The following is a 19076-nucleotide window of genomic DNA, read 5'->3' on the forward strand; positions in this document are numbered from 1 at the left end:
ATCCATTCTTTAAAGGACATATAATGAATAATGGTTACATGTCAGATGCTGTTTTAGACTATGGGAATACAGACATGAACATAAAAGACATATTGATTATGTTTGATCATTCATTGAACTTGTATGTCATGCCCCAAGGAAGCTACTGGGGAAGAAATGAAGGAAAGACAAGTCTTTTTACCATAAAGATTTTATAGCTCAATACACAGTGGAATATTACTCAGCCATAAAAAGAAACGAAATTGAGTTATTTGTAGGGAGGTGAATGGACCTAGAGTCTGTCATACAGAGTGAAGTAAGTCAGAAAGAGAAAAATAAATACCGTATTGCTAACGCATATATATGGAATCTAAAAAAAAAAAAAGAAAAATGGTTCTGATGAACCTAGGACAGGAATAAAGATATAGATGTAGAGAATGGACTTGAGGACACGGGGAGGGAGAAGAGTAGGCTGGGACGAAGTGAGAGAGTGGCATGGACATATATACACTACCAAATGTAAAATAGATAGCTAGTGGGAAGCAGCCGCATAGCACAGGGAGATCAGCTCCGTGCTTTGTGTCCACCTAGAGGGGTGGGATAGGGAGGGTGGGAGGGAGACGCAAGAGGGAAGAGATATGGGGATATATGTATATGTATATACATATATATACACATATATATCATGTCCAGGGTAAAGGAGGAAGAGAAATTTAGTATAATTCTGTTTTCAATCTTGTGCATGTAAATAACTCATACTTTCTTCTTCATCAAATCAGGAAACCAGAAGGGTAGCTTGAGAGGCAAAGATGACATGTTGTGTTTAACCTGCAGGGTGAAGTGTTCAGTTCGTGTCCTGAATGGATTTAAGTTCAAATTAGGCATCAGGGTGGAGAGTACAGATCTAGGATTCATTAATTACCAGGTGGGATTCTTGTGCCCCTGTCCCCATCTTGGAATAATGGATAGCAACTACCTTACAGAGATGAAAACAAGCAGGACCCTATGGGGCCTTCCCAGGATAGACCCCCTAACCCCTGCCCATGTCCTCTGCCTGCCTCTTGTTTATAGAAAAACTTAGCCTCCTAGGCCTTCTCCGAGTTCCAAAGAATAAATTTGGTCAGAGAAGTAAGAATATGCAGAAGCAAAGGAAAAGAGTGAAACAAGACAAAATAATAATATTGATAGTTTAGCCATTAAACAATGTCAAGGATTTTAGTTCCTCCCAAAGGGCTATAATCTTCTGAGCTGCTTTGAGCTGCTTTACAGAGACCGAAACTCCCTTTAGGGGGAAGAAATTATCTGTTTGCTGCCCACAAGCACGTAGACCCCAGACTGGTTGGAACCAGAAGGTTGATGGTGATGACTCCCAATTACCTCACCACCAACCAATCAGAAGGATGTCCATGAGCTGATGTGATGTCCACAACCCCCCTCCCTCACGCCGTCTTTAAAAATCTTTCCCTGAAAGCCATCGGGAGTTCAGGCCTTTAAGCACTAGCTACCTGGCCTCCTTGCTTGGCACCTGCAATAAATGCTGCACTTTCCTTCAACACAACCTGATGTCAGTATATCGACTTTAACTGCATGAGGGCAAGTGGACCCAAGTCTGGTTTGGTAACAGAGAGGGAAACAGAAGAGACTAATACTATTTTAAGAATTCTTCTCTCTCTTTAAGAAAGTACCTTTTTTCTCCTCCTCTTATTTTTTTTATCGCTTTCTCCATCTACGGCAGCAGGTGGCAAGCCAGTTCTGCTTCACTCATTAATATTTGTTACCCTGACACGATCCCTGTTGGCTCATTGTGGAAGGGTAGGTCAATTCACAAGAAAGATTAGAACAGTGCCCAGATTATCCCAAATTTCTTCTCCAGGAAATTTTCACAAATTTGCTGATAACAACAATATCACATTATATATCATTATATAAACTGGACCTTAATATGTGTTGTTTTTCTGAGGCCCCACCTTGAAGGTGTCGGTTTTCTGACTCATTTGAATTTCAAAAGATTGTGCTTTCTCCCCCAATAATTAATCAACTGGTAATAAACTATTTCCATGTTAGGTTACTCAAAATTCATAAGGACAAGGCTAATTATATACTGCTTTCCCTCTGCAACTAATTTTATTCTCTTTGGAAAAGTTCTCTCAAACCTCACTGCATCCTTTGACTGCTGTTCTGTCTCATTTTTTTTTTTTTTATCCCTTTTCTCAACTCAGGGACTAAAACAATTTTGTTCCTTATCCCAAAGAATTTTTTTGTGTGTGTGTGGTACTCAGGCCTCTCACTGTTGTGGCCTCTCCCGTTGCGGAGCACAGGCTCCGGACGCGCAGGCTCAGCGGCCATGGCTCATGGGCCCAGACGCTCTGCGGCATGTGGGATCTTCCCGGACTGCGGCACGAACCCGTGAACCCTGCATCGGCAGGTGGACTCTCAACCACTGTGCCACCAGGGAAGCCCCAGAAGCAAAGATTTTGATTACAATAGGAAGGGTGTTAGAGGGACAAGAATGGGAACAGGGAAGTAAAGAATAGTAAAGTTAGGGCAGGGCTTCAGGGCAGGCTTTTGAAAAAAACTTTTAGTTGGGGTCAGGAATCTTGAGGACAGCATCCCCTCACTCTTTGGTTTGCCCCTCTTTTTGTGCAGAGAGGAAGCAGCCTTGCAGCACTGTGGATTCACTGCTGGCACAGAAGTACACAGATGTCTGGTTGGTGCTGGCAGACTTCAGGGTCAGGGGGAAATATTCAAACTCATTTCGAGAGACACGATACCCCTCAGGGACATCTCCTTTCTCAGTGGTGTTGGTATTAGTTGAGTAATAGATCAGCCGCAGTCCAAATCCTGGGTCTTGGCGATACCAGTACATTGAATAATGACTCTGTTTTTGTGAACACTGTAGAGTTAATTCCTTTCCTGTCTTCGAGACCTTGTGTCTTGGGAACTGTGTGACTACAGCATCCTTGAGGTCTGTGAGAGATAAAGCAGGGATCACATAAAGACAGGAGGAAACATTTTGTAGTTGGAGCCTGGGAAGCCAGTGACAGGGGTTCCTTACCTGTGCCCAGGACTCACCTACTCTGAGGAGAAAAAGGACAAAACAGCAGAGAAGCCTGTTGCTCATGGCAGCGTCAGATGAAGAAGGCTGTCTGCTCCTGGGATGAATTTAATCTCTGAAACCAACAGGTTTCATCTACTTCCTGGCCAGAGACCACACCCTCCTACCTCACTGCTTCAGAAAGGAATGAAAAGCCTCTTGGACTTGATGGAATGTGATAGTTTCGTTTATCCGGGTCACATAATTGTTTATGCTGTTCTCTTGAAGAATTAGCATGGCCGTTGTTTCCCTGTATGAATTTTCTAATTTTTCTTATACAATATATCCTTTTAGACATGGTGAGTTTGCATCTTTTGAATTTTTACTAGGCTATTATGGTAAATTGAACAGTCTTCCATGGACCCCTGAGTGTTTTCTCTGAACACTTTTAGAACTCTTCCATTTTGCCCTTATGCCCAACCTCGAATTCCACTCTAGAAGCACTCTAATCTCTTTAGCCAGCCTAATGTTATTCATTTACATGAACGCTGAACAATCTCTACATGCTTTCCATATAGTCCTATGTCCTCTCTTTTCCTTTAGGCTAATTCTTAAGGGAGTGAAAAAGTGTGGTGAAGGGAATGGAGCAACAAAACGTATACAAATTTAGGAAAATCTAGTAGGTGTTCAGAGAGGATTTTCATGTGTTGTAGTAACTCATCTTACCAGAGGTTCCACCAGTTAGAACTGGGTGTGGACAAATGCTGATGTAAGGACTTCCAGCAGCCATCTCCCTCTTGAGTGATCTAGTAACTGCTCTGAATAAAGGAGCCCTTTGGGAACAAAAGCATTTTAGGGAAATTGTGGGATGTTAGTCACCACAGATGAACTGAAGCTCAAATGTCATTGATGTGGCTTTCTGCTGTTTAACATTATTTCTAGGAAGTTTTTTTTTTTTTTTTTTTTTAATTCTAGGTCTCCTGAGGATGTGGCAGTGAATTGCTGTGGATAAACTGCTAGCACAGAAGTGTGACGATGTCTCCAAGGCCAGGAAGAAACCCTCCTTCCTCTGGGAGACACTGCGCTCATCGGGGAAACTTTTCCGGTGCTGCCAGCAGCAAGTGAACAGTGGATCAGCTGTAGCCCCAATGTTGGGTCTTGGTCATACCAGAACATTCTGAAAGACATTCCAAAAAGGCTTCCCCCTCTGTTCTTCTCTAGATATCTAGGTTCTGGATTATGCTAACATCCAGGCGACCTGTGGGAGAAGGATGCAGAAGTTACAAGCAGTGTCCACCAGGAGGCCCAACATTTGGGCCATGAACAAAAACAAAAACAAAAAACCCTGTGCTGGAGCCTAGAAATCCCAGAATCTGATTTTTCCTTGTGCTCCAAGGTCTCATCCATTTCCAAAAGACAAAAAGGCCATTCCCCACAGAAGCCCGACACTCACCGTGGGACGGGAGAAGGAATAGGTCTTTTTCCAACTGTAGACAGCCTATTGGCTGTTTGCCTGTGATGTCACTGTCTCTGCCCACCCACATCTACAGAGATGGAATCTTTTCTTCCCTTCACAGAGCACCACCAGACATTGGACTTTCCTGATCAATTCAGATTAGGAAAAACAATTGCTCTTTGGGGTTAATACATGCTATTCCTTTGCGTTCTTTCTGACTCCGACTTATTTCTTCATCCATGACATTTCTTAATAACTACCATTGCCACGAGGTTAGTCGATAGCATGGAAGGTTCTAGAGAGAGACTGCCTGGATTTGAATACTGGTTCTGTCACTTACTGTCATCGTGAGCGAGTAAATGAACTGTTTGGGCCTCAATTTTACTATCTGTAATTTGCGCTAATAAAAGTATGCACCTTATAGTGTTGCTGTGGGGATTAAATAAGTTTACATGTTAAGTGGTTACAACAATGCCTAGTATACAGTGAAGTCACTTGAGGTTGGGGTATGGGATGGGAAAAATGAGCGGGCTACTCTCTGCTGGTTATAAAGAGAACCAATTCCAAATTGAAAGTCCCTCAGGGGGTTACTTCCTGTGCCCCTTTGTCACACCTTCTTTCTTTCCTCTCAATAGTACCATGAAGTTGATTCCTGCCACTATGACGGCCCACTCAGTGTCAGGGAGGGGACTCTCCCTGGAGAGTAGCTCCCTGTGGAGCCCAGGGATCACTGTGGAGTCCCCTGATGGAAGATTCTATCCCTGAACCTGTGGAGGTGTGACATTTACAGAAATGGGCCAATTCTGGAGTTATCTGTACTTCAAACTGGAGTCACCAGAATAACAATATTGTTTTTATTTCCATGCCTCTTTTTCAGCCTTTTCCACAGCCGTCTCTTCATCAGCCTCCCATTTTAAGCTGCTTTGCAACAGGGCCTTTGTTTATCTGGGAAGGAGGATGAGACCTGAGACATGAGAGATTTTGAGCAAATAAATAATTTGGGTGGGTGAGTAGACGATAGTGGGGCACAAATTCAGGGTCAATTCCATAAAGCATATTTGAATCTTTCATTTATTTAGTGAATAAATATTTATTGAGGGGGCTTCCCTGGTGGCACAGTGGTTGAGAGTCCGCCTGCCGATGCAGGGGACACGGGTTCGTGTCCCGGTCCGGGAAGATCCCACATGCCGCGGAGCGGCTGGGCCCGTGAGCCATGGCCGCTGAGCCTGCGCGTCCGGAGCCTGTGCTCCGCAACGGGAGAGGCCACAACAGTGAGAGGCCCGCGTACCGCAAAAAAAAAAAATTTATTGAACACTTACTATGTGCCAGACATACCACTAGATGTTAGGATATAAGCATGAACCAAAAAAAGGTCTCTGCTCCCATGGAGCTTATACTTTTGTATCCAATATATCTCGCACAGCCCAAGATCCTGGGGCTACAATGTAAAAGGATATGAAGTCCAGTCTCTCAAAGGCCATACTTGCCTATGAGGACTCAGACATGACCAAAATGACAAGCCGCATGGCAATTACAAATGCTGGGGTTTCTTTAAATTGGTGTAGGAGCATAAAGGAAGGGAACAGCTTATCCTTCTGGGAAGAAAGGGGAGACTTCACAGAAGCGGTGTGGTTTTAAGTAAGATTTGTAGGAAAAGAAATAATTCTCGGGTAGGCAGAGTGACAACAGATGAAGACTTCTTGTGTCGGGACAGTGGTTAACGGAAGCATAGAAGTCAGCCCCACAGATGAGAAGAGTAGACCATGGCAGGTAGAGGAAGAGCATGTGCAAAGGCACAGGTAAGAAAGCTCCAGTTCAGTAATGCTGGAAGAACAGCAGGCATGAGGGGATTGAAGACGAGCTAGGGTTCCAGAGTCCAGATCCCAAAATACCTTTAAGCCAGGTTAAGAAATCTAAATTTTACCTTGAACGTGAAGGAGAAGCATATGGAGAAATTGTGTGTGTGTAGAACGATCAGATCTGAGTATTATGTGTATCACTCTAGTGGCTATGAGGAAGAAAAGCTGAAAGAGGCCAAGAGACAGTGAAGAAGGGAAAGAAGGATTCTTAATCCTCCAGCGATCCTGTAGAAACACCTGACGATAGGAGATAGGTCTCCCTGATCTCAGTAAACTGAAATGCAGGAACCTCATCGATTTTTGTTATTGTTGTTGTTGAACTTTAGAGCAATATATTCCCAGTTAAGGGAGTTCTTGTCAACGGCTGAAGAGAGTCTTAAGAGGTACCATTTCTTGTATGGTCAGACATAAAGTGATTTTACATATCCTTGGCGAACAGCTTCTCCAGTCAGGTAACTATTATTTACGTCCCAGTTCTGGGGACAACAGGTGATTAAGGCACATCTAATTCCTTCTCTCAAGGGACTTGTAATCTAAAAGGGTACCCAGTTTAACTGCTGTAATAAGGAAAGAAGGGAGAAGTAGGCTGAGTGTAACTGAACATATAATCTTAAACCTCCAACCTATGCTTTGAAATCTCAAAATTTGCTGAAAGGGGAAATTTAAGATCTTTAGTCCCAGACCATTATTCTTTCAAGCGGATCCAAAAGTTGGAAGAGGACTGAGACAAACAGGCCTGGCAGCTGGAGGAGGGAAATTAAACGGTATGTGTGTGAGTGTGTGTGTGTGTGTGTGTGTGTGTGTGTGTGCATGTTGGGGGGTGGGGGGAAGCATGGTTATTTAATTATAATACTATATAAGATAAAATAAAGCTACAGATATAACTGTTAAGACTTGGAAGATAACTAGTATCAAAATAGGAATATGCCGTAAAACTTACAATTACTAGGGAGGACAAAAGGGATTTAAAAAAATAATTCTAGCAAAAGAAATAGGAACTGGGGTATAGTCTCAAGCTGAGGATGTCGGGGGTTGTCTCTGCTATATGACAATAAGATTCAAACTCAAGCTCCCTATATCATCGATAGTGTGGTATGTTATTCATCTCTTCTACTGGAAGTACAGTAAATATTAGGACTGGATGTTTGCACAGTGAAGGTTATGTTTCCTTGAAAGAGTCCAAATAGGAAAAATGATTTACCATTCACATATTTTAGATGAAGATACTTCATATCTTTCCTCAGTGCCAGATCTTAGAATACTGCCTGGAAACCTGAAGTGATGTATGGTTTACAAGATCTATAAAGGCTGACAAGAACCTTGCTCCTGGGTCTTTCTTCATGGTGATGGGTGTTTGGTTGTTTCCACCAGCCCTCCAAACTGGCCCTTCGAAGCAAGGAGAAAAGAGTTCTAGGTTCTCATACCCCTGCTATCCCCTCAACACTTCTTTATTTCTGACACATTCTAGGTCTTTGGCCTCTCTGATGTCCCTGTAGACTCCTCTCTTAGCATTTTTTGGAATTAAGCACCATTTCATGGTTTTAAATTATTCTTGCTTGCCCTGGTAGTATCAGGGCTGAATACATCCCCCCAAACCTTAGTTCTTCTCTTTAAGCATCCTTCTTCCTGCACTGGGTAGGGGGATCTCAGCAGTGACTGGATGTAAAATCTATATCTCACAGTAGAAGTGATTAAAGAAAGAGGGAAGAATGACAGGGGTAGAAGCTGTGTTGGGAGTAGATATGAGAGAGGTTCAGGTCCTACTCAAATGAAGGGGTGCTTGAAGGCAGAGATAAACCATCTACCCCTTGTTTGCCAGTTCAAGAATAACTCATGCATGGCCCACCTTTCTGATATAGCTAGGAAAGTCTCTAGAGTGGCTGCTGAGAATTTCTACATGTCAACATTTGAGGATACAGGAATCATCAGAGATAATTGTTACATACATCTCTATACATTTTTCGTCCAGTAAAAGCAGCCTCTCTCATTTTCCAGTCTTCTTATATAATTCTGCTTAAAAGGACTTATAGGTCAAGGGGTGTAGAGGACTTAAATACACAGGCACTGGAACTCAGAAAACATGTTACTTGGAAGAAAATCCTGAAGAGCTACTTGAGACATATTTGAGTCTATTTTCCTTTCCTCTCTTCCTCCCTCCATCCTGTCCTCCCCCCCACCCTTTTTTTTTGTGGTAAGCGGGCCTCTCACTGTTGTGGCCTCTCCCATCGCGGAGCACAGGCTCCGGACGCGCAGGCTCAGCGACCATGGCTCACAGGCGCAGCCACTCCGCGGCATGTGGGATCTTCCCGGACCGGGGCACGAACCCACGTCCCCTGCATCGACAGGCGGACTCTCAACCACTGCGCCACAGGGAAGCTCCCGTCCTCCCTTTCTTCTATCTTTTCTTCACTAAGTGAAACATTGTACTCAGTCTAGGGATATATAATTGGAGGGACATCACTCTCAAATTAAAGAATATGGAATCTTGGGAAGAATGAGAAAGAATTATGAAAGAATACACTAACTATAGTAGTTTTGGAATGAATAGGAGCTGAGTCTTCTCTGTCTGTAGGAGTCAGAAGAGCCTTTAAGCTAACCTCTGAGCTCAGAATGAAGGGATGCTCAAGAGTGAGCCAGGCGGTCAAGTAGTGGTCACCCTTTTCAGGTAGAGGAGAGAGCGCTGGCGAAGGTACAGCTGTGCAGTTGGGCTTGGTCCGTTCAGGGAAATACAAAACGTTCAGTAGAGCTGGATCCTAAAGTGCTCGAGTGGCTTTGGAAGACCTGGATATATTTCTAGACAGAGACGTGTTTGTGAAGGGCTTTGTGTGCCAGGCTCAATCAGGCTGGTAGGAATGTCCAGGTCAGAAGAAAGAAGATGCAGTAAGAGGCTGGTGGAGCAGTGAGAAGGGTGTTGCCTTTCTTCTAGGTAACAGGTAATGAGGGCCTGCGTGAAATAGAAGCAACGAGGAAGGAAAGGAGCAACTGAATCAGACAAACTTGTATATCAGAGACTGTGTCTCTCCCTTTAGGCATGAAGGACGTTTCCCCCCATTGCTAGGAGTGCCGCTGGCTGATGGCCCTCCTTGTGAATTGTCTTGGCTAAAGAGGCACCTCTTCCCCCAAGGGCATATGCCCTTTCTCAGGGCCACCATGTCCAATGACACGGCTGCAGTAAAGTGGGCATAAGGCCTGGCCCCCTCACCTCAACTTCGGGTGATTGTAAGGGCCACCCCAGCTTCCCAGCTCCCTGTGGATTCAGCTTAGGCCTTTGTTGAGGCTGCAACACAGACCCACGTCCCCTCTTTCTCTTCCAACTTCCTTCTTTTCCCTTGTATCCATGTGGATCATAAGGGCACTTTCTAATAACCTTTCTGTACACTAATGTCCCCTGCACAGACCATTTACCAGAAAAGCAGATCTGTGACAATGTGCAATATAGAAGTAATAGATTTATAAATGGATTTCGTGTGAGGACTAATGGAAAAGAGGAACTTACAACCATCATTCAGGTCACTGAGATGGAAACACAGTATATGGGCCAGAATGGATGCAGGTAGGGGTGGCGAGGCAATAAATTCAGCAATAAATCACTTGAGTTTGAATTGTGGAGCATCGAGCTGGAAGTGTCCAGTAGAAGCCTGAATTTACCAGTTAGAACGAATGAAAGAAATTGTCGTAATCCTGGATGGGAAGGTTAAGGAAGAATATTTATACTGAGGAAAAAAAGAAGGCAGAAGAAAAGTCTAGGGAAATCTACTAAAAATGTCTAGTAGACAAGTAAATGGAACAGTTAGAAGCTCGTGAGGGAAGAATTATTGTTACAGACGAGACTGCTGATAAAGTGTGCATAGAAAACCTGGCAACAAAGCTCCATAGAAAATGGATTTTTTAAAGGGATAGCAGATGAGATAGAACTCATAAAGGAGACAGGAAAAAAAGAAGTATGACTTTTTTCCAATTAGAACAGGTAGAAAATGAAAGAAATTGGGTTCTTTGTATCTGAACTGTCACCAGATCCTGTGGATTCTTCTGTGGAAATTATCGAGGTTTATGAGTTAAGAAGACACAGCACATGAGGAAGGCTTCAACCTGATTCTCAGGCAGACTTTTGCACCATGCTTGCAGCCCTTGATTAAGTATTTTTGTGTCTAGAGTTCACTGGCTCCTAGGAGGATCCTCCCTGCAGGGTAGTCAGTGTTATTTCCCAATGCCTTGAGAGAAAAGGGAATCTCCAAGCTCCTAGCTTTGGTTCTATGCTGGACAGCAGGCAAATGTTTTGGAATTCAGTATATCCAGAACATGAAACAAGTCTATCTGTTCCTGCAGGTTAAGATTGATCTCGGTAGAGATCCAAGTGTCGGGCTGTAGATGTAAGATAACTTTTATAGATCACAGCCTCTCGTACTTGAATTTCACCTTCTGAGTCAGATTTAATGGTGATTAAATTTACTTAGAATGAAGTTTTAGAAAACAAGGTAGTTTGTTTTTGGCATAAAGGCAACCAGCTACAGAGCTAAACAGTAGAACTTGGAAGGACTGGGACGGGAGGGGGCTGGCAGGATAAAGGTGACATCAGCAGGAATAGAATGGATGGGGATGTTGCAAGGCGGGTGGAGACAGAGGCCAAAGGACCATTAAAAGCCACACTGTGGATGCGCTAATAAGAAATGCTTTTATTGCAAATCATGATGGTGTTCCCAAATGCTCAGGTTCATTCTCCTGGGAGGACAATATTTGGCTAGCCCCACTAGAATAGATAAAGAGGGTCAGTAGGCAGGGGAGGTAGGTTCAGTCTAGCTTGTGGTTTCGGAGTCATCCCATGGCCTGGGGACACTGACCCAAGGTGGCCCTAAGTTCAGACTGAGGCTCACACAGCATAGAACGACCTCTAAGGATCCCACATCCCACATCTAGGAAGACTCTGTGCCCTTATGAGCAAAGGTACCCGTCTTTCTGTGTAGAGAGCAGGTGGCCAGGAAGCACTGTGCAAATACTGCTGGCACAGAAGTAAAGGGCTGTCTGGTTGCGGGTGGCGGGCTCTAGGAAGAGGGAGAACTTCGCCTGCTCCTTACGAGAGACTCTGTACCCATCGGAGACATCTCCTTCGTTAATATCATTGACACCGTGGGAGTAGTAGATCAGCCGGAGCCCCAGTCCTGGGTCTTGTCGATACCAGTACATAGACTCATGACCCTTAGTCTGAGAGCATTCCAGTACAGTGCTCTTTCCTGTGTTTGCCATCCTATTCCTTGGAGTCTGGGTAATACCAACATCCATGGAGCCTGTGAGGAAACAAGACAAAAACTGGAGACAGAACCTAGGAAGGGTCCTTGCCACAGTCTGCAGGGAGAAGCTTTGGCCACGACCTGGAAAATTTAAGGCAGGGATTCCCCATGTTTCCTAAACTCACCTGTTCCCAGGAGACAAAAGACCACACAGCAGAGGAGCATGGAGCCCATGGTGACGAGAGGCAGGAAGAAGATGGTCTTAGCTTTGAGCGTTGGGGGAACAGGACACGGAAATAGGAAATTGCAAGGATTCAGTCAGTGATGTCATTGTCCCTCCCAACTCAGTGGGTTTTGGAGAAAGATGCAGCCACACCCCTTCCCACCACATCCCCCAAGGGTCTAACCTGCTTCACTCCCTTACCCCTTAGGCGGGTGGTGCCTTAGCTTAGCGTATATCCATCAGTAAGTAGCTGAAACCCTTACTCCCTCCTCTTTTCCTGCTGCTTCTCTGCCATCTATCAGAGGGAAGTCTCTCTCCCTCTTCTCAGACCTTATCTACTTCAGTCATTCAAGGAAGCATCATCCTCCCCATTGGCCAGGCCACAGAGAAAATTCAGAACCCTCTCAAATGAAAGGAGTCTAGTCTCATTGGAAGGTTGTGACACTGTCACCTGTCTGTTTTTTCTGCACTTATTTATTTTTCTAACTCAGGTCTAGATAAGCTATGCAATTTGAACATATGCACTGCAAAATTTGAGATTTTTTTTAAAAAGAAGGGCAACACTATAACTTTGTTCCAAATTGACACTGTTCTTTAATGGCTGCTGCCTTTTTGGTCAGTGTTTTCAAGATGCAGATCTTTACTGAAAGCATTGGCTCACTGCAGGAAGATATTCATTTAATGTGTGTATGGATTTCAAAGAAATATTAACACCTTCACTCATATCTTGAATTAACTGTAAGTGGTTCCTTAAAGACAGGTAATTTCAGCATAACATAAATTTTTCCTGATTTTAGGAGGAAAGTGTTCAGTATTTCAAGGCAACAAATTACAAATAATAACACAGTTAAACAACAACGGCATGAAACCCTTTGTGATGCAATAAGCAAACATTGTTTGCCACTTGTGCTTGTCCTGGCTCCACCCCAATCAATCCTGCTACACCTCACATTGGGAAAGCCTTTTAAAAAATATTTTTCCTTTTGATTATGAAAATTTCTAACATACTCCAAGTAGATGTAATCGTATAATGAGCTTCCATGTTCCCACATTACCTGGCTTCAGTAATTACCAACTCATGGCCTCTCTCGTTTATCCCCACTTGGCTTCTCTCTCTCCTGTGTTATTTTGCAGAGTTCCTGATTTATTTAGGAGCACCCAAGCGCATTTTCAGCCAGTGCATCCTTCCATATGATACAGTCCAGTGTTCTCTCCCTTCTCTCTCTTTCTGGTAGAGGTCTCCATTAATCATACCAATAGAACGGTGAATTTATTCCAGTAAATTGCTTATCCTGGGGTTCAATGAACACAAGCAGGGTAATTAAAATAAAGATCATCATTTTGGGTTTGTCCTTAATGGTAAAATATAATGGCACTAATTTGCAATTCTTGAATGTACCGTTTTGCTGCCCCCTGCTGTAGGCAGCGATTTGAGCAGAAGGGAGATTTGAGAGCTGAATATAACCTATTATTGGGGGGGGGGGTCACAACAGTTGAGAGAACAGAGGACTCAGGTCCAGTGGAGTCCTACAGGAGCAGTTTGGAGATGCACGGCAAGGAGAGAAGAAGCAGAAATCATCTGGGAGCAGAATCTATGCCTGAGGAGGAATGAGAGACTATTATCAGAGGAATGAATGGAAGAGACACCTGTTGGATGGGAATGGAGTTGAAAAAGACACTTATTTCTGGGCAACCAAGAGGGTCCTTGATGGCATGGACCAATATTCCCCCTACTCTGGGTAGCTCGTATGGCTCTCAAGTCTTATTTATAACCCACTTTTCCTCTGACTTATCTTCAGACCTCTCAGAGCACAGACCTCTCATTCTCACCCACACGCTGAGCTCTTTGCCAACTGTGTGCTGTGTATTCATGGATGTGATCCTCGGGACGCTGAAAACGCTCTTATTTGTGAACTACTGATCTGTATAACAAACATCCTCTGGCACAAATGATGCCAAAGGAGAAACGACTTTTTACTACTGGTTACTGCTTTCTGTGTCATAAGAAATTTTTGCCTCCCTTCAACTCACAAAGGTGTTTTCCTCTAGAAGATTTGTAGTTTAGCCTTTACACTTAGGCCTATCATCCACCTCAAATTGATTTTTATGATATGAGGTATCAGTAAAGTTCATTTCCTTCCATGTGCTCATCCATTTGTTTCAACTTTATTTGTTGAGAAAATTGCTACCTTAATGCATTGACATTTTCAATCCATAAACAGATATCTCTCCATTTTTAATATTTTCTTTAGTTTCCCTTTGTGACATTTTGTAGTTTTTCATTGAACATCATTTGCTAAATTTATTTGTTATTTACACTATCGTATATGGAATTGTTTCCTGAACGTTATTTTTCAGTTGTTTGCAACTAGTATAAAGACACTTGATTTTTGAATATTGACCTTGTATCTTTCTAAATTCACTAATTATTTCTAGTTGTGGTTCATTGATTCCTGTATAAATAATCATGTAATCTGATAATTTCACCTCTTCTTTAACAATACTTAGGACTTTTATTTCATTTTTTTTGGCCCTATGATACTGGTTAAGACCTCCGGTATAATGTTGAGGAAAAGTAGTGAGAGAAACATCATGCCTTGTTCCCTATTATAGGAGGACAGTGTCCAATACTCACCATTAAATAGGATGTGAGTCATAAATTTTTTGCTGATAATCTCTACCAGATTGAAAAAGCTATCTTCTATTACCAGTTTGCTGTGAGTGTTCATTTTGAAAGAGTACTGGATTTTGTCAAATGTTTTCTCAGCATCTATTGAGATGGTCAAATGATTATTCTTCATTATTTTGCTAATATGATGACCTACATTGATGTTTGAATGCTAACCCATTGTTTCTCTTGCAATAAATCCGCTTGGTCATGATGCATTACCACTATCTATGTATAAACACATACACACGTGCATACATACATATACACAGATTCTTTTGGATTGGGTTTGTTAATATATTGGGAAGAATTTTTCTCATCTGTGGTCATAAAGGATATTCTATAAGATCTTTGTCAGATTTTGGCATTAGGGTTTTGCTGGCTTTATATAATGAGTTATGAAGTGCTTCTTCCTCTTTTGTCTTCTAAAAAAAATTAGGTAAAGTTGACATTGTTTTTTTCCTTAAATGTTTGATAGAATTCACCAGTAAAGGAATCTGGATTTGTAGTTCCTTTGAGGGAATGTTTTTGATAAAGAATTCAATTTCCTACCTATCAGGTTCTTCATATTTCTAATTTCATATTGAGTCAGTTTGGTAAATTGTGTTTTTCAAATAATCTAAGTTGGAGAATTTTTTGGCATATACTTATTTATGATATTCTATCACTTTAATGTCTGTTGTGTCCATATTTTCCTTTTTCATCATTGATATGGTAATTTGTGTTTTCTTCCTGTTTGTCTTGATTGTTATGGGCTAAACACTTTTATCAGTTGATCAAATTATTATCGTATTTTCCTCTAAATTCATGAACATATTTTTATAATGGCTCCTAAAAATCCTTGTCTGAAGTTTCCAACATCTGTGTTATTTAGGGTTGGTTTCTATCGCCAGTTGTTTTCTACGTACAACTCATATTTTCCCATTTATTCCCATGTCTAATACTTTTTTTACTGCATGATTCAAATTGCAGATGCTACATTTTGAGAGTCTAGATTTTCTTTGGCCTTTATTTAACAAGTGCTGCGATATTTTTCTCTAAAACGCAGTTTATTGGCAGATCAGGTAGATCCCTTTGAGGTTTGTTGAGCTTTGTTGGGGCAGTTCTAGAGTGGCTCTCACTCTAGGACTTGGGTAGCCCTTCTCCCGAGGTGTGACCCCCACCAGGGGTGCCAGGTGTTTTCCCAGGGTGTCAGCGAGGTCTCTCCACTCTGGCTGGTCAGGATTTGTGTCTCCCACGGCTGTGTGATGCCAGCATCTCCATGTTTCTCACAGCTCCCCAGCAACTCCTCTCTGTCAGGACATGAGGAAGGGGGGCGTTCTCTGTTATGCACCTGCTGTTACCATTTGACCGAAGAAGAAAGGGGACTCCATGCAATGTTGGGAGCTCTGTTTCTGCCCAGCTCCCTTCTCTCCAGCAGCTGACCCTGCAGTATCAGCAGCTTCCACAGCCCCGAGCTCTGGTCTCTGTCTCCCCGACTCAGTCAGACCACTGCGTTCTACATGGTCTCCACGTCCTTGTGCCTCAGCCTAGAAACTGTACTAAGGCAGAGACTTGGATGTTTCCTCTTCTCAGGAACGACAGCCCTCTACTGCCTGCTGTCTAATGTCTGAAAACTGTTGCTTTAAACTTTTGTCAGGTTTTGTAGTGGCTTAAGGATGTAGGACAAGTAAGTAACAACTATCCATTTTGACCCAAAGCCAAATTCCCAACTTATCTTTATTATACTTATGGAATTACTATAATGCTTACTGCGTTTTTAAAGTTCTTGATCTCTATTGTCAAACTGACACCATTACAAGGAGTTTATAAATGTAACCCTCTGGCTGGGCTCCTGATCAAACTGGATAACGTAAGTCATTTTTAAAGTGTTCTTAAATGCTTTTTCGCAAACATTTTTCCAGATTTACGTGAAGCTTTTTCTATTTATGGTTTCTTTTTTAAAATAAATTTATTTATTTTTTTTGGCTGCATTGGGTCTTTGTTGCTGCGTGCGGGCTTTCTCTAGCTGTGTCCAGCGGGGGCTACCCTTCGTTGCAGTGCACGGGATTCTCATCGCGATGGCTTGTTTTGTTGTGGAGCATGGGCTCTAGGCGCATGGGCTTCAGTAGTTGTGGCACGTGGGCTCAGTAGTTGTGACTCGCAGGCTCTAGAGAGCAGGCTCAGTAGTTGTGGCGCACGAGCTTAGTTGCTCTGCAGCATGTGGGATCTTCCTGGACCAGGGCTCGAACCCATGTCCCCTGCACTGGCAGGCGGATTCTTAACCACTGTGCCACCAGGGAAGCCCCTCTCGTGAGTTCTTGATTAAGAATTCTGGGAGTGCAAGGAAGGGACGTTTTTAATAATTTTAGATAAAGGCTATATTGGGAGCTGCAGGGCTGGAGTGGGTTTGTGCACAGGTGGGTTGTGGCCGTGCTCCACTGTGATGCTACCAGAGCAGAGGTACAAGCCTGTTTGGTTGGTGTGAGCCGCCTTCACAGTGAGAGGAAACAGCCCCTTCTCCTCTGGAGAGACACTGTAGCCTTCAGATATGTCTCCTCTCTGAACATCCTTTACAACCATAGAGTAGTAAATCAGCCTCAGACCCTGCCCTGGGTCCTGCCGGTACCAGTACATGGAGTTGTAGGTCAGATTCTGTTTACACTCCAGGGTCACATTCCGTCCAGCCTCAGCGAGCAGGAATCTCACTTGGTAGATTTCAGCATCCATGGGTCCTGTGGGGTAAAGACACAAACGTCCAGAAGAGAGCCTGACACTATCGTGAGAAGAGGGTGCTGGAGTGGGGATCTGCACCTACAGGATCGGATTTTACTGTCTGGGTGTTGGGCTTACCTGCTCCCAGAAGACAAAGGGCCACGTAGCAGAAGGCCCAGCTACCCATGGCAAGGACTAGGTATTTGTAAAGCTCCAGACATAGGCTCTGAGAGAGGCCAAGGGGAGGGGCTGGGAGCTAGGGCTCCCCCTGGCTCAATATACAGAATTGGTAATTGCTATAAGGTGACTGACTGTCACAGCTGATTTCGCACATGGGGAACAAAGGCTAAGAGAGATCAAGACACTTGGATCTTCTCTTCTGCCTAACAGAGCTCTTTATAGCCCTTCTAAATGGACAAGTGCCCACATGGCGAGGATACTGAATCCCCCATTTCCCGGTCAAAGTCACGCTCAGAATGCCATGTGCCTGTGCACTCATTGTGATGAAAACTAGGAAAGGAAATGCCTACAATTTTCAGAGTCTATTGCCTGTCTATCAACTGCTCTGTTTCCCACCAAACTCCCAACACAAGAAGAGGTTCAGATGTTGTTTTATAAAATAGAGCCAATTCTCTCTGTCCTCTGTATTTATTATAATTGGTACAGTAGAGATGGTATAGTGGCTACTCCAGCAATTTAGCAATAACAAAGGGCCCTAAACCCACCCTCCCCTTATGGAGGTGGATTAGAGCAGGGATTTGGGAGACAGCCTCGGCTTGAGATCTGACCCTGCCGAGTAGCAGCTGTGTAACCCTGGGCAAGTCTCTTAACCTCCCTTTGATTTGGTTTTCTCATCTGTAAAATGGGTATAATGAGTATCTACTTCAAAAGTTATTGTGAGGGCTTCCCTGATGGCGCAGTGGTTGAGAGTCCACCTGCCAATGCGGGGGACACGGGTTCGTGCCCCGGTCCGGGAAGATCCCACGTGCCGCGGAGCGGTTAGGCCCGTGAGCCATGGCCGCTGAGCCTGCGCGTCCGGAGCCTGTGCTCCGCAACGGGAGAGGCCACAGCAGTGAGAGGCCCGCATACCGCAAAAAAAGAAAAAGTTATTGTGAATATTATATAAATATAGAATTTAGAACAGTTTTTAACACAGAAAAAGCACAATATTTGTGTTTGCTATTATTACTTTCTGGATCTGTTATTTAATCCAGAGGATTTAGGAAGTTAATACTATGTCAAGGGAATTCAGATATTTACTGACATAGGCTTGTGTAAGCTAACAAAGCTATCATTCCCCAGCACTGAACTGAAACTTATTCAATGAGCTGTGATGTTCATTGCATAACATCATTTCTTCTCAAGAATCTTAGATAAATAAAAATACAATCATAGATGATTTCTTATCACCTGTTGTTATGTTGGTAGATAAATGTTTTATTTTTATTTCTGGGGTCATCTGTAATAAAAGACAGTTTTATGATGAAACTTGGTTGGAGTCTGGTGGCTCAGACACTGTTGCTTCCACTTTCTGGAAGAAAGGGGTGTGTGTGTGTGTGTGTGTGTGTGTGTGTGTGAGAGAGAGAGTGTGTGTGTGTGTGTGAGGGGGAGAGAGAGAGAGAGAGAGTGTGTGTGTGTGTGTGGGGGAGAGAGAGAGAGAGAGAGAGAGTGTGTGTGTGTGTGAGGGGGAGAGAGAGAGAGAGAGAGAGAGAGAGAGAGTGTGTGTGTGTGTGAGGGGGAGAGAGAGAGAGAGAGAGAGAGAGTGTGTGTGTGTGTGTGAGGGGGAGAGAGAGAGAGAGAGAGAGTGTGTGTGTGTGTGAGGGGGAGAGAGAGAGAGAGAGAGAGAGAGAGAGTGTGTGTGTGTGTGTGAGGGGGAGAGAGAGAGAGAGAGAGAGTGTGTGTGTGTGTGTGAGGGGGAGAGAGAGAGAGAGAGAGAGA

The 19076-nt window shown here is 43.5% G+C and overlaps 2 gene segments (V, D, J or C); both read right to left on the reverse strand.

The window, feature by feature from the left end:
- Positions 1-11825, reverse strand: part of LOC111171173 (T cell receptor beta constant 1-like) — a 65838-nt gene extending 54013 nt beyond the window's left edge. Inside the window, 2 exon segments of the C gene segment in view lie at positions 11401-11610; positions 11739-11825. Of these exon segments, the coding sequence occupies positions 11401-11610; positions 11739-11787 (259 nt within the window).
- A 4977-nt stretch (positions 11826-16802) lies between these two features.
- On the reverse strand, positions 16803-17325 carry LOC111176079 (T cell receptor beta variable 19-like). The segment is given in 2 exon segments: positions 16803-17158; positions 17277-17325. Coding segments are annotated over 2 exon segments (405 nt in total).
- Between the last annotated feature and the right edge of the window lie 1751 nt (positions 17326-19076).

This window comes from Delphinapterus leucas, chromosome 9 (assembly GCF_059928025.1).
Source record: "Delphinapterus leucas isolate spDelLeu-1000000601 "Yukka" chromosome 9, BTC_Dleu_Yukka2, whole genome shotgun sequence".
NCBI lineage: Eukaryota > Metazoa > Chordata > Mammalia > Artiodactyla > Monodontidae > Delphinapterus > Delphinapterus leucas.